This window comes from Saccopteryx bilineata, chromosome 10 (genome assembly GCF_036850765.1).
Source record: "Saccopteryx bilineata isolate mSacBil1 chromosome 10, mSacBil1_pri_phased_curated, whole genome shotgun sequence".
Lineage (NCBI taxonomy): Eukaryota > Metazoa > Chordata > Mammalia > Chiroptera > Emballonuridae > Saccopteryx > Saccopteryx bilineata.
The window spans coordinates 18,114,484-18,129,610 of NC_089499.1; the positions used below are offsets into that span (position 1 = coordinate 18,114,484).

Consider the following 15,127-nt stretch of genomic DNA (forward strand, 5'->3'; position numbering starts at 1 on the left):
TTAGGTAATTAACACATATTCATCATTCGTTTTTTTTTTCTTTTTTATCGTTTTTTTTCTTCAATACTTTTCCCTCCCCTCTCTCTCCATGTAACCCTTTAATCTAGCTAGGTTTTCATTTTGGTGTTTATCATGATTAATTTAAATCTTCTCCCTCATTCATCATCCTTTCTTTTTTTAAAGGAAAGATATTTATTATATTCAATATCAGCAAAGTGTAACAACATTTTACATAGATAGAAATGTTCTTTCCTCTATCCTGAGCACATGAAATGTGGCTGGTGCAACTGAAGAATAATATTTTATTGTATTTAAGTACCCCCCTTATTGAATTTATTTGGGGGGGACAACACTGATAAGTAAAATATTGGTCGCAGGTATACAATTCTATGATACATCAACTGTACACTGTATCATCATCCTTTATAGAATACGTTAACTGACCATATTGACTATATTCCTGCCTTCTCTGATGTTCACAGTAAAAATAACATTTTCATACCATCTCTGTTGTAACTCTTTGATATAAGTGCTATAAAACAACAATGTAGGCCCTGGCCGGTTGGCTCAGTGGTAGAGCATCGGCCAGGGCACACAGAAGAAGCGCCCATCTGCTTCTCCACCCCTCCCCCTCTCCTTCCTCTCTGTCTCTCTCTTCCCCTCCCGCAGCCAAGGCTCCATTGGAGCAAAGATGGCCCGGGAGCTGGGGATGGCTCCTTGGCCTCTACCCCAGGCGCTAGAGTGGCTCTGGTCGCAACAGAGCGACGCCCCCTGATGGGCGTGCCGGGTGGATCCCGGTCGGGTGCATGCGGGAGCTGTCTGATTATCTCTCCCCATTTCCAGCTTCAGAAAAAAAAAAAAAAAAAAAATACAACCTCCTCCCCCAAAAAACAACAATGTAAAAAAAATCAAGTGGTTGGGCCCATTTATTCAACATTTTAACCAATTTCATGAAGAAATCAAGCCTATGACGTCTAGTCCACCCGAGTCAGTTATTTTAAAGGCATTTCACCACCATGTCCTTACCCTGTGGGGTAGGAACATCTCAAAATTTCCATGGCTGTCACCCTGCCCATTGCTTAGTGACCAAAGGAGAAAGTACTGCACCTTCCCACACAAATCAAAGAATCCTTTAGATAGATAATCAAAGGCACACCCTGCGCTACACACTGTCTGCTTTTCCCAGGATCTTCCAGACACGGCTTTTAAATGATCTCTGGATTACACAGGGACTCCACCTGAAACTCTCAAAGCAGTGCTCTCCCTTCACAGAGCAGATGCTCGGGGAAGTGTCTGCTGAGGACATGCGGACTCTTCCTCAATTGTACTCAGTTTCCTGGGCTTCTTTCTTCACGGGGATGAACCTGGACACTTGGTTCTCACAGAGGGCCTCCAGACAGTTTTGTAGGAATGAATGGTCAATGTCCTGGGAATCTGGTAAGAACTTTCAGACAGAAACAGGTATCTGGTTATACCCAAATCTTCAGACCACTGGCCAAACGCAGGTTTTAAAAGAATTATAATCAAGAGCCAGAAAAGGGCAACACACACACACACACACACACACACACACACACACACCCCAATGGTTACACAGTGACTTTCTAGGGAGTCTATTAACAATCTATGCAGTTGATGTTCAGTGGGTGTACCGGGTGTGGCCACACAGATTGTTAAGGTACTAAGCATCCAATTCACCCTAAGAAACCCACCTGCCTGATCTGCCACTTGGATCCTCCCCCCAAAAATGCTCCGTGATCCAGTATTTACATTAGTGCCAGGTACAGCAGTGCCAACTACTATTTGATTTTCACTCCTGCATTCTTTTCACTACTCACACCGTGGACTCTCGGCTAACCCAGACCGTGTTTGGAAAACTGAGCACAGTAGACAAAAATCCGCCCCTTGCCTTTTCTCTCTCTCCTCTCTCCACAAAAAAGCTCAAATTTCTGCTTCCCTGAGAATTCATCACATTAACCACAAACCTCTCCTCCAAGCAAAAAAAAACTCTGCTTCTTCCCCAGAGTAACAGATGCCAGCAGAGCACCCAAAGCTCATCGGCAGCAATTCCCTGGCTGTGTTCTGAGACCCCCAAGTGTTCTCCATCTCCAAGGACAGAAAGGGGTTCATCAGATTATACTACGATAGGGGAGGGGGTCCGTTGGGGCAGCAGAACCCAAACATCAGCAGTTCTTTAAATTCCCCAGGTGACGGTGTCTAGGAGAGAAGGCTGCAGGGTACGCATTTGACCAAGTCCTAAAACTGGAGTGGCATAAAAATGGAAGCCACACCGCACCTCATCCACGGGGACAGAGTCACTAGAACAGAACAGAAAGAAAATGCACCAGGAGGATGCACCGGTGGGGATGCTGACAAATGAAATTTAACCAAGAGTAAGTCCTTTCAAAATCATAGATTCTCAAAGCTCCGATTTTATGACTTGAGTATTAGACCATCTGAATCATCAGGAAGAATACTTCAGTCTCATGCATAGGAATGTCACAGCTGTGGAGGAATTTGTTAAAAATCGAAACCATCCTCCCATCCTTTCTTTAGAGAACGTGGTCAGTTCTTTAACCGTTTTCCTAAAAGATAATTTTTTAAAAACAATTCTCGTATTCAAATCCTCCAGAAGGTAAATAACAACAGTTTCCTATTTGATTTTTGCTCAAGGACCAGCAATGTTTCCGGACTTTCAAGCTCATCCAACAAGACAAAGGCAACAGTCTCGTCGTGTTTCCCTGTCACCTGCATCAGGTGACAGACAATTCAAAATCATTTCAGGGACTCAGTATTACCTGTCTAAAGTGAGAGTGCTATGCCCCCTAAAAGTTATATGTGTCTGTTCCTAACCCCAAAGGGTTGGAGACTGAACAGTCTAAATCACCAGGATGTGACTTGATCACTCAGGAGAGAGGGTGAGACTCTGAACCTTATGGGAAATTTGCCATGCTCACTTATTTCTCACCTATAAATAAATAAGTGAAAATAGTCAAGCTCTCCATCTGAAAAGCATTAAGCTCCCAGTCCTTCTGCAGCCCACCTGGATTTGGGGAGGGGATGAGTGGGAAACAGACAGGTGACGTGGCTGGGGCCCAGGCTAGGTGTCATCAAATACAAGCCCAGACTGGCCTGGCCAGTGACTCTGGCCACATCCTAATTTGCACAAGACTGGGAGAATCCCCTCCCCTGCCCCCAGTATGACTATTATCACACGAGCTCATCTGAGTCACTGTTGCGTGGCCCCCCCAGCACACACACACTGGCGACTGCCCGGTCATCTCCACACGCCATCTGAAAGGGAGAGACAGGGAAGGCCTCCTTGCAAGGCCGAACAAGGGAGACAGGTGAAGGGTGGGGAAGGACTGACCTGGATTGCCTGGCGGCCCTGCTGGGCATCAGCCAGCAGCTGGATGGTGAGTGACCGTGAGTCCTGCAGTGCCTCCTGGAGGTAGATGAAACTGTGGCCCCCGTGCCGGCCCATTGTACACTCGCGACAGATGGGCACCGAGCAAGTGTCACAGTACAGATGCAGCACCTGGGGGCCAGAAAGGGACAGGCATTCATGAGAGATGCAGGGCTGGAGACCAGGACAGCAACAGGGGTTCCAGACTTCCAACCACTCCCCCCTCTGGATAAAGGAGCAACACACACACACACACACACACACACACACACACACACGAGGACAGGGAGTGGGGCAAGCCACTGTGAGCCAACTGGGCTCTTCCTCCCCCCACCTCCCCCAGCCCCTGGCCCCCGAGTCAAAGAAAAGACAACCAGCCCCTGGTCCCACTCCAGTTTCATTCAGAAATATCGCTGAGACACTTCAAAGGTATAATATTTCCCTGTATCTTAGATTAATTACCCAGAAGAGTTCTAAGATTATGTTTTCCTGATCAGAGATTGGTAACCCAAATGAAAAGAATATACCAGAAGTTTTCTCTTACCATCACTCCCCAGCCTCCCGGGGGGGGGGGGGCGTGTGAAGCAAGGTGAGGTGCCAGTATGAATCACCCTCACACCACAGGCTGTTGCCACCCTGCCCCCAGCACAGAGATCAACACAACATGCAAAGCATGGCTCTCCCAGCATCTGAGCCAGCCAGCCAGGGGCTTAAGCTGCTGGAACGAAGGCAAAAAGCTAGTGGGAAGGTCAGCCAGCTTCTTGTCTTTCTTCTTCCTGCCAAGTTGTTCCAAGGAGTTGACCCAGGGAGGCAGCCCACGCTGAGAGGACTGCTTTATGTGATGTTCTGTATTTCCCTGGGGCCCGGCGTGCTGGGAGGGGGAGCGAAGGGTTGGCACAATCTCCACCTGCTGATAAATGAGGAGCTCTCACGAGCGACAGCTCCTTGGCACAGAAACTGGGCCAGTCTTGTATCCCTCTCCACAGAGCAGGGCACTTAGCACCGCTTTCTGTAAATGTTTGCTGGACCGCTTTCAAGAGCGGAGCTTAAATTTGCCTCTGGTACACCTGAGTGTGAGGGGAAGCCGGCCAGCACGACTCCCGCAAGAGGTAGACGACTTCCAAGGAGGGGGTTCTCTCAGTCACAGTGCATGCACCTAAACCCCCCCCCCCCCCGTGCTGAAGGCCACACAGCTAGCCTGGGCGGAGCAGGGAGGCCAACCCCAGACCCCTGAAGACTTGTTTCCAACACACACACTTGGTCCCGGCCACCTCAGGCAGAGCACCCGGCACTTTGCTAGGTGTCCTAGAGGTCCAAGATGGGAGACAGAACAAGAGCTGGTTCTGGCTGAGAGGCGGAGATTGGGAGACAGAGATAAGGAGAAAGGGAGGGTTGGCGGCAGCAGCAGCCCCGAGGGCCAGAAAGTTCCTCCCAGACTGAAAGTCTCACCCGAAATCAGCCCTGAGGCAAACAGTGAGAATGCGGTTTCTCCCCTTTTCCAGGTGATTTTACTATTAACCCATCTCTGTCTTGGCAAGGAACACAGACATCCACTAGAAAGTGATCTCCCCAAATGGCTCAGTCCGGTACGCAGGCCTGCTTTACTCGGGGCTGAGAGATACGAGTTAGCTCGGCGGTGATCGGTGCAGCGTGGGGTCGGCTGCTGCTCGGAGAGCTTTTGGACTCCGAAATAGGAATAGACTTGGGATAGTCTGTACCTAGTTTTAAGAAATGGCTCTGACACGGCAGGTGTCACGGACTCTATTTTCTAGGAGGGAAAAACATGGGCAGGTTTGTAGCTTTACTACCACATTTTTTTTTTTTTTTTTTTGCCCAGTAGCACTCCTTCCAGGAGCACGTCAGTCGGAAACCAAGAGTCGGCCATCTGCCTTCTTCAGTACAAAGATGACCCATCCCTTACAAGCGGGTCCCACCATTCAGAAACGAGCTCATCCTTTGAATCTGAATAAAACCTGAAATTCTCAGGCTAACCTTAAATACTAATCAAAAGCTGCAAAGCTGGATACATTTGGGAGAAATTCCTGGACAGTCCTTTTTTTTTTTTTAACTGATGTGAATGAAGCTAAAGCAATTTGCCCACCAGTTTCCACTTCATTCCTTCCCTTTGCTACCTCATTTGTCAAGGGAATAAAGGGATCGCTCTTATGCTAATGGCAAGTGTGAAACCTTCCATCAGAATGCTCCTTTTAAACGAAAATGAAGCATGCTTCTGAACCTCTGTCTCAGGCCAGTTAAAAAGATCTCCTCCTCCACTTCTTTCTCAGGGTTCCCTGTTTTGCAGACAGCCTCGTGGACTCGGTAGATAGAGACACCCTGTGTTCCTGTCACTGGGCAACAGCTCATCTACCTGTACCGGCAGTGAGTAACACAGAACCTTAGGCTGGTCACTTGAGCCTGGCATCGCCTGGGCATGGGACCACCTGGCCAGTCTGACTCGGTACACCTCAGGAGATCCCGTCTATCCCTGAAATCCCAAGAACCCGATCTCTCTGGGGTGTCTCAACCTCAAAAACCAAGTTTGCAAATAGCTGGGCTGAGCCAAAGCCAGGCTCCAGGTGCCGATTAAGACACTGCCAGGGACTATGGTGACTGTCCTGGGGCTTGGGTTTGTGAAAATCCAGAGCCCGGATGATGTGCTTATGAGAATCCTACAAGTGGTAGGTGTGAATTCTGCAGATGAAGTGGCCAGAAAGAAATCCCGGTCGGAAGAGCGGTAACAGGGTGCCCGAAGTTCCTGGCACCAGGCCCCTCACATGTGCAGCCTTGAGACCCCCTCTAAATGGGGAAGGGGGGGTCCCTAGATGCAATCCCACTTCTGGCACCATTTGACACGGGATCAATGCAGTGCTAAGAACCCTAGATCAAAAGAGTTAACCACCCTCACGTTGTACAAAGATTACAGACCCAGCCTGACCAGGTGGTGGCGCAGCGGGTAGAGCATCAGACTGGGATGCCGAGGACCCAGGTTCGAGACCCCATGGTCGCCAGTTTAAGAGCGGTGAGCCTGGATCCAAGGTCGCTGGCTCGAGGTGCGGGGGGGGGGGGGGGGGAGGGTGTCACTGGGTCTGCTGTAGCCCCACGGTCGGGGCACATATGAGAAAGCAATCAATGAACAACTGAGGTGTTGCAATGAAAAACTGATGATTGATGCTTCTCATCTCTCTCCATTCCTGTCTGTCCCTATCCACCTCTCTCTGTGTCTCTGTAAAATAAATAAATAAATAAATAAAATAACGAAAGATTACAGACCCAATAATCATAGTTGACTTTGCTTATGCTTAGGGTGATTTCTGCCTTAGCGGTTCCCAAAATAATTCTATTTTCACCGGTTCCCAAGTGTAGAAAGTTTGAAAACCACTGCATTATGACTTTGGAAGTGTGAGTGCTTCTGCAGTCAGGTGGCTCTGGGGCTGGGCTTGGGGAACGCCCACAAGTTGATCATAGAAAGCGATGGGTGGCCCTGGCTAGTAGCTCAGTAGATAGAGCGTCAGCCCAGCGTATGGTCATCCCGGTTTGATTGCCAGCCACAGCACACAGAAGAAGCGACAATTTGTTTCCCTTCTCTGTATGCAGCCAGTAGCTTCACTGGTTCGTTTGAGCATGGCCCCGGAAGCTGAGGATAGCTCAGTGGGTCTGAACACAGTCAGCCTTAGGCGCTAAAAATAGCTAAGGTACTTCAGTATCAGCCCCAGATTGCCCTTGCCAGGTGGATCCTTGTCGATCCACATGCAGGAGTCTATCTTCTTTCACCACAGTGGGGAGGGAAAAAAACAATGCGTGAGTGAAAGCATAGCTTCCTGGTGCTCACAATTAATAAATCATTGTTTCTATTTTCTTTTTTTAAAGAACACATCGTCCAAATACTGAAAATGTGACCAGTATTATATACACTTTCTAACAAAAAGTTGGAGTAGAAACTTGGGGAAGATTTCGAACTCCATTCAGAAGCTCTGAATCTCATCTACCTAAATTTCTAAGGTCAGAGCCCCACCATTTCAGAGCTTGTGAAACAAATCAAGAGGTGCAATTCTCTGAACCAGCAGTAAGATATTTTAACAGAATAAACTGGAACCCGCATCTTCCAAAAGAAAGGGCTGTGCGGAGGGTCCAAGGCCAGAAATGTAGCAGAGAGGCCGTGAACTATGGTTCCAGAAAGGGGGCTGGGGGGCGCCGGTAAGGAGCAGGCCTCTGGTGGGAGGAATTCCAGGGCCTGGGGCTGCCTGTTCGGGCCTTCCCGGGCAGATGCACGGACACGCCCCCACCCCCACCCCCTGGCCCCGCATGGCGACAATCTGGCTGCTCCAGCTGAATGGAGCAGGCTCGACCTCTGACCTTGCGAGTGACCACCCTCTTCCCTGCCCCCAGCTTCCAGGAGGCCCCACCCACTGCCTTCCTCTCCCAAAATTTCTAAAATACCAGGCAGAGACAAAGACCTAGGAATGCGGGGCCTAGCAGGAGAGGAAGGGGAAAGTTACAGAAAAAAATAAATAAAAATACCAAGCAGGCAGGTTTTTACCTTAGCCAGAGCTGAAATAAAGTGCTTTGTTAATGAACAAGACTGTGTGTGTGTGTGCACGTGCACGCTTCCTGGAAATCTACTTTTTATACTACCTGCGGTCCCATCAACACCGCGCATCTGTACGGAGGCACCCTGGTTTTAAATACAATCACCCACACCAGTGAAGAATGTAAGCTCAAAGGAGGGAGGGGCATCTCCTTCTCAAAATGCCCCAACTGAAACACAACATATTAACCACTGCAAACTTATCTTTGAGGGGTTTCCCCCCTATATCCTTAAAACGACTGGGTCATGCGGCCTCCCACAAACTCAGGCTTAGACGGGAGGAGATCTCCAGCCACCCAGAAGGGCTTCGCAGTTTCCCACTGTAGAAACGAAGTGAAGAATGACTGCTGACAACCAGAAGCCTTATCAGTGTGTGCCACGATGCTGACTCTCCTATTTAAAAGTGGCGAGCCAAGTTCAAGGAGAAAAGTCCAGCGATGCAACTTAGTCTATTTAATAACAGCAAAACCAAGCTTCAGGAGACTTATGGAAAATGCACTGAATATGAAGCCCAGGGTTCCGCCTACATCCCTGGCCACATGCTGCTGCTAAGCAGAGAGCTATGGTTTGGGGGGTGGGGGGCGTGGCCTGGGGAAGTGGGGAAAGAAAGAAATTCAGACCCTTGTTCAAGGCACAATCACCACCAGTTAAAAGTTAAAACAGCAGAGCCTGGCTGAGGACAAATTGTGTGTGTGTGTGTGTGTGTGTGTGTGTGTGTAAGGGAAGTGTCTTGAAAAAGTTAGGGAACACACGTGTGTTTATTTTTTAAATTAATTTATTTTTAATTTTTTCCATTGGTTCTAGAGGGAAGGAGGGAGAGAGAAGGAAAGAGAGACAGAAACAGAGGGGGAGGGAGATGGGGAGAGAGGAGGGAAGGAGAGAGAGAAGTATCAACTCGTTCCACTTAGTTGTGCATTCATGTGTCCTGACTAGGGACCTCGGTTCCGCAGGACAACTCTCTACCCACTGAACAACCCAGCCAGAGTCCACACATGTATATTTAATACAGAACGATACACAGATGCAAAGAATTTTAAATCTTTCCCAACTTACATGTGCATTTTTAAAAGACAAATAGGAGTACATCATACCTGACTTTTTTCCACTTTATTAACTTGGAGAATGTTCTGGGTCAAGCTGTCTTATGAACGGCTGCATGCTATGTCAGATTTATTATTAAATTAGTACCTTTGGATAGAAGAAAATTCTGATATTTTTTGTTTTTGTTTTATCACAAGTAATGACGCAGTGACTATCCATGTTTTTTACACAACCCAAATTTTTCCATGTGGTAACATTTCCATTTTGTTGAGTCCCTTGATGTATCAGGGAAAACATTTACTTGTTAAGTGTGGCTCATAAAGATTTTCAAGTGTAATAACTTTAAGTAGACTCAACCTACATCCATAGGAGTGAACCCAGGTCGGCATAGTGCCTGCTTCTGTTCCCAACAAGACCAGATGTACACCAAAGGCCAGCAGGGGGACACCGGCCAGAGAGGCGGCCATAGTTGGGACTAGGAGCAAAGGCTTCTGCGGATGCCGGAGCAGCGAGAAGCTAGCCTTGCTGTGTTTTGCATCCTCAGTGCTGGCTGCTCGGTGGGGGCATCTCTAGATGGTGGCAGTGAAAGAGGTATCGGGCAATGTATAGGAAGAGGGGTGTTAAGAATAAACACTTATTAGTCCCGGGGGTGGGAGGGGAGACGACGACCATTCAAACACCCACTGAAACAAACATTGGGGCCCATACAAACCCACAGGCCCCTTTCTGCAATTCCAAAACCCAATAGGCTCTGGAAATCAAAAGGATTTCATATCAGCTATTTCGCAGCAACACCAGAACTGGCATGTAAAGGATTTATGATTTTATTTATTTTTTACCATGGAGTATGAATTTCCATATTTACTAAAGAAACCCTAATACTTGTTATTTTGTGGTATTACTAATAGGATGTGCATGCACAGTATTAACTGTCTAAAATCAGAAATTTTTTTAGAGACACATCAGATCACAAGAGTTAGGATAAAAGACTTAGGACATATACTGCTACCTGTCTGGCCAGCTGCCTGAATAAAACTCATTCCCAGGACTCACCAAGGAACAGAGAGACCCAAGAGCTCCTGCTGCTGAGGCGGAGCCACGGGCGCCCAAAGCCAAGCCAGACCAGCTCTAGGCCACATTTTTAAGCTCCGGGGACAAACCTGAACACGGAGGATTGAAAACAGAGAGGGATGCCATCAGCTCTAACCACTTTAGGCTCTATGTGGTTGCTGGTATCGTAGGAGAAGCATAGCGTGACGACCGTGAAATGTCATGTGTTGTTCACTTGGAGCTTATGGGTCACTTTAAAAGCCTTATCATGAACCCTTCCCTAGTTTATAGGAGAAAATCTTCCCGCTACAAATGACCACTGCTATACCCCTTTCCCAACACCAGCCATCCACTAATGGCAAGGCCTGTTCCTCCAATGCCCCAGCCCACAAGCTTCCTTAAACCCTGCAAGCTGCTTCTCCTTCAAGCACCTGTCGCCCCCCCCCCCCCACTTGTAGGAACATGGTCCTGATGCCCAAGAGCTGGGGCCACAGGGGTCCCCAGTTTTTACTCTAGCAGCCCAGCCCTGTTCTGATGTTCTATCCCCCTGGAAGGACCCTCCCTGTAGACTATCACAGCACACAGTTCTTAATATTAGCACATGCAAGAACAGAACCATTACCTTTTTAAAGCTAAGACCAAATAAAAGGGAGCAGAGAATTAGATGAGTCAGTTCTGTTTCCGTAGTTGAATGGCTGAATTTGCTCGAGCTGAGCTGCAGATTTGGTAAAATGAGAAATAACCTAAGATTTGGCTCCTGGCACTGTCAGAATTATTTTAAGGGTGGGGGTTATGGAAACAAGTTCCCCTTGGAAGAAAGCATTTCCTCCCCTAGCACAGTCTCGAAGATGAAACCCCTGAGAACAAGGTCACCCCCGAGCAGCACAGCTCACACCTTCCACCAGTTTTGCCAGAATCACAGACCCAAGTTTCACAATGTTTCCTACCATAGCTTCCTCCCTAAGGCTGAGGGGATAACAGTCAAGCTGACTCAAGAAAAGGCCTTTTAGCCTGACCAGGCGGTAGTGCAGTGAATAGAGCGTCAGACTGGGACGCAGAGGACCTAGGTTTGAAACCCCGACATCACCAGCTTGAGAGCGGGCTCAATCTGGTTTGAGCAAGGGGTCACTTGGTCTGCTATAGCGCCCCCCCCCCCCCCCCCCCCGTCAAGGCACAAATGAGAAAGCAATCAATGAACAGCTAAGGAGCTGCAACGAAAATCTGATGCTTCTCATCTCCCTCCCCTTCCTGTCTGTCTGTCCCTCTTTCTGTCACTCTCTCTCACCAATAAAAAAAGGGGGGGCCTTTTAGGAGTCCAGAAGGGACAGTATAACAGTATAACTGGGCATCTGTTTTGCTGGGACCCTGACCCTCCTCTGGGAACTGCGGGCAGTTGAATAGGACAACCTGCAGGTATAAACATGACGTCATCAATTATTCAGTGTGAGACAAAATACATGGCCGCTGCAGAAATGGGGAGGGGGGGACATACAGCCATGCATCCAGTGCACAGCACTCTGCTGCCATGGAGAGCCCTGCTGGGCCTGCACCGCTCCCTTCAGCTGCCTCTCACAGCTGCCGGCTAGCAAGCTCCCAACCGGCAACAACACCCCCTTCACTGCGCAGATTCTGATCTTCACTCTGGAGCCTCCCCCCCACCCTCCAGCCGCCATGCTGCCTGGGGCACGTACATGGCCACCCATGCCCAATGCCCCGCCTCGGCCACAGGGTTTGCTGCCCACAGTGGCAAGTGACACACAAGCACTTGGGGTTCCTGCAACAGATCCAGGTTACAGTGACACTGGGTGACACACGGAACATGCCAGCATTGTGTTTTGGATTAATACCTACCAAACGTCCTTCTTAACCAATAAACTTATTTACTGCAATAAAACTTAGGTGTTTAAAAATGTTTCCAGTCCAGAACTATAAAACTTTCATGTCAGAGAACCAGAGAGCGGTATATCCACACAGGAGACACTTTCCAGCAATGACCGTGAGCTGCTAACTGCTGCAATCACACAGATACACCTCAGCGGCGTACGCTTGGTGGGAAAAGCCAGAACCCAAAAGAGACTGCATAATTCCGTTTATACAGAGACAAACCTAATCAAATGTGGGGGCAGGGGGGAAATCAGAGAAGTTGCAGCTATAAACAAGAGTGGACCGGAAGGATGGAAATGTTCAAATATCTTGACAGGTACACAGATATAAAGAACGGTCAAATCTCAAAATGCATGTTTTACAATGTTTATTTTATGGAAATTATATCTAAAAGAAAAGTGAGGGGGAAACCCTTCCACCAAAATACCCTAGAGTGTTGTTGGAGTCGAGCTTGGAGCCCAGCCTGGGCATGGCTCTCTTCCTAGCTAAGACCCAATAAATACTCGTTGAGCCCCATAAACGAGTTACTCAAATGGCCCCACGCAATTCACTTCGAATAGGCCGCTACCATTCTTTCTCACAATATTCCCATTAGGTATTATTTCTCCTTTGCCCTCCACTGTAAATATTATCTTAGGTTCTATCTCACAAGAGGCAGACTTCAAACTAACTCCCTGAAGGCTTTGAAAAAATTAGAGCCCCTGAGTCCGATTTACAGCACCGCAGGCGGCCCGCGGTCATACAAAGCCGTATGAAATCATTAGTGTCCCAGCTGCCGCCCCTGCGTGCATCTGACCTCTGATGCACTAATGAGTGGCCCAGGCAGCTTCCAGCAGCAAATAAAATCGAGATTTGTTCCAACACTGAGATCACTGCCCACGTAAATTACAGATTTTTAAAACAAGTCCTGAAAAGATTGAGTTTTGACACAGAGACCCAGTTTTCCTGTTGCTGCCGAGGTCACGAACGCAAGGCACGGTTTTCTTCTGTTGTGTTGTGGACAAGAGTTGGTGGGGCTGGGAGGCTGGCTTTTTTTTTTTTTTTTTTTTTTTTTTTTTTATGGCGAGACTCTGTAGGTGGCCATGTAACTCAGTCCTCACTCACCTCTTAAACAGTGGGCAACATTGTGCACCTGAAACCTCTTCCCTCCCTGAAGGGGCAAGAAGGGGTTTCAATTGCCCGTGTGGCTGCAATCATGTGGACAGGTGGATTTAAAGCAAGAGAAGGCATTCATCACCTGGGGAGAAAGAACTGTCTTAACGACACAGATAAGAGTAAAAATAATGAAAACGGTTTTAAAAGATTTCTAGCCATATTTTCTCCCTGCCCCCATCCTACCCCCCTAATTCCAGCAAGTTCTACTATCGAGTAGCTGAACTCCTGTAAGTTACTCGGTTGCCCTCTGCCTTGGGCAACAAGGGGTCCAACTCGGGCCTCCCTGGTGGCCCAAGTTTACGTACGCTGTCACATCCGTTGACAATTTTAAGAGCAGGTTACCCTTCCAAACACTGCCTGCAAACAAGACTTTAATCAAGTATTTAACTGCTGTAGAAATCTTGTTTTAATCCACAGTTGTTCACTGGCAGGACTTATTTAAATTAAGGAGGGGAACCAATCAAGGAAGCAAGAGATGGTCACTGTGAATTCTCCACGCCAGTACAGGCTCGCTCCTCAGCAGGGGACAAGGAGCGGGTGTGTGTGTGTGTGTAAGGGTGAGCCTGGGGATTTGTCACCAAGCCCCAGGCCTAGCTCTGTGCACAGCACTTGCCCCATCACAGCACTTGCCCCATGGCGGGGAGCACTAAACAGAGAACAGACACACCTCTACAGCACCTCCTCCTTCCCCAGGAACCACCAAGCCTTTCTCAACCGCAGAGGGGGCTCAAATGAAGTCTCTAGAGCAACAGCTGGGGGCAAAAGCAAAGGCCTGGCTTAGTCTCACCAAGAAATGGAGTTCTCTCTCTCTCTCTCTCTCTCTCTCTCTCTCCTTTTTTTTAGAGTCAGAGAGAGGGACAGATAGGTATAGACAGGAACGGAGAGAGATGAGAAGCATCAATCATCAGTTTTTTGTTGCCACACCTTAGTTGTTCACTGATTGCTTTCTCATAAGAGCCTTGACTGCAGGCCTTCAGCAGACCGAGTGACCCCTTGCTCAGGCCAGTGACCTTGGGTCCAAGCTGGTGAGCTTTGCTCAAACCAGATGAGCCCGCGCTCAAGCTGGGTACTTCAGTGTCTCAAACCTGGGTCCTCCACATCCCAGTCCAACGGTCTATCCACTGCATCACCGCCTGGTCAGGCTGAAGTTCTCTTTTAAACCCTTTCCATGTTAACAGCTTGCTAGGCTGGCTACTTACTTATTTATGGGGGTGGGGAGGAGAGGAGTAGAAGCATCAACTACTCCCATATGTGCCTTGACCAGGCAAGCCCAGGGTTTTGGGGGGGGGTGTCTATTTTGTTTGTTTGTTTGTTTGTTTTACAGAGAGAGAGAGAGAGACAGGGACAGAGAGAGATGAGAAGCATCAATCATTAGTTTTTCATCACAACACCTTAGTTGTTCATTGATTGCTTTCTCATATGTGCCTTGACCGCGGGCTTTCAGCAGACCGAGTAACCCCTTGCTTGAGCCAGTGACCTTGGGATCTCGAACCTGGGTCTTCCTCATCCCAGTCCAATGCTCTATTCACTGCGCCACTGCCTGGTCAGGTAAGCCTGGGGCTTTGAACCAGCAACCTCAGAGTTCCAGGTCGACGCTTTATCCACTGCACCACCACCACCACCACAGGTCAGGCTAGCCAATTATTTCAAACCACTTACATCCCATAAGCCCCTCTACTCCCAACAATAGAATATCTAATTCCAGACACCATCACCAATGCCAAAGGGCTACCACCGGCCAGTCACAGAGTCAGAGTAGGAGGCCAGCTTTAAAGAATCACTTGTGACCCTCACTGGGAGTCACCAGAAGAACAGGAGCCCTGGGGGTGACAGTTTCATAATCCGGGCTGTTAGTTTATACAGGGTGGACCTTACCCCTTCCCGCCCTGCCCTAGAGAAAAAATGCAAACAGTAGAAAGCAAGATCAGGGGCTGAGAGGGTCCTAGGTAGGGCGGGGTAACAGAGCAGCAAGACATCTCAGATTAAGCACAATTACCACTTAAAGG

General features: G+C 48.4%; 1 protein-coding gene across 1 annotated transcript in view; it reads right to left on the reverse strand.

The window, feature by feature from the left end:
- The window catches only part of TRIM71 (tripartite motif containing 71), a 71,958-nt gene that overhangs the window by 14,619 nt on the left and 42,212 nt on the right, over positions 1-15,127 (reverse strand). Inside the window, exon 2 of the mRNA XM_066245919.1 lies at positions 3,371-3,538. Coding sequence (XP_066102016.1) covers positions 3,371-3,538 — 168 coding nt within the window. The remainder of the gene's footprint in view (positions 1-3,370; positions 3,539-15,127) is intronic.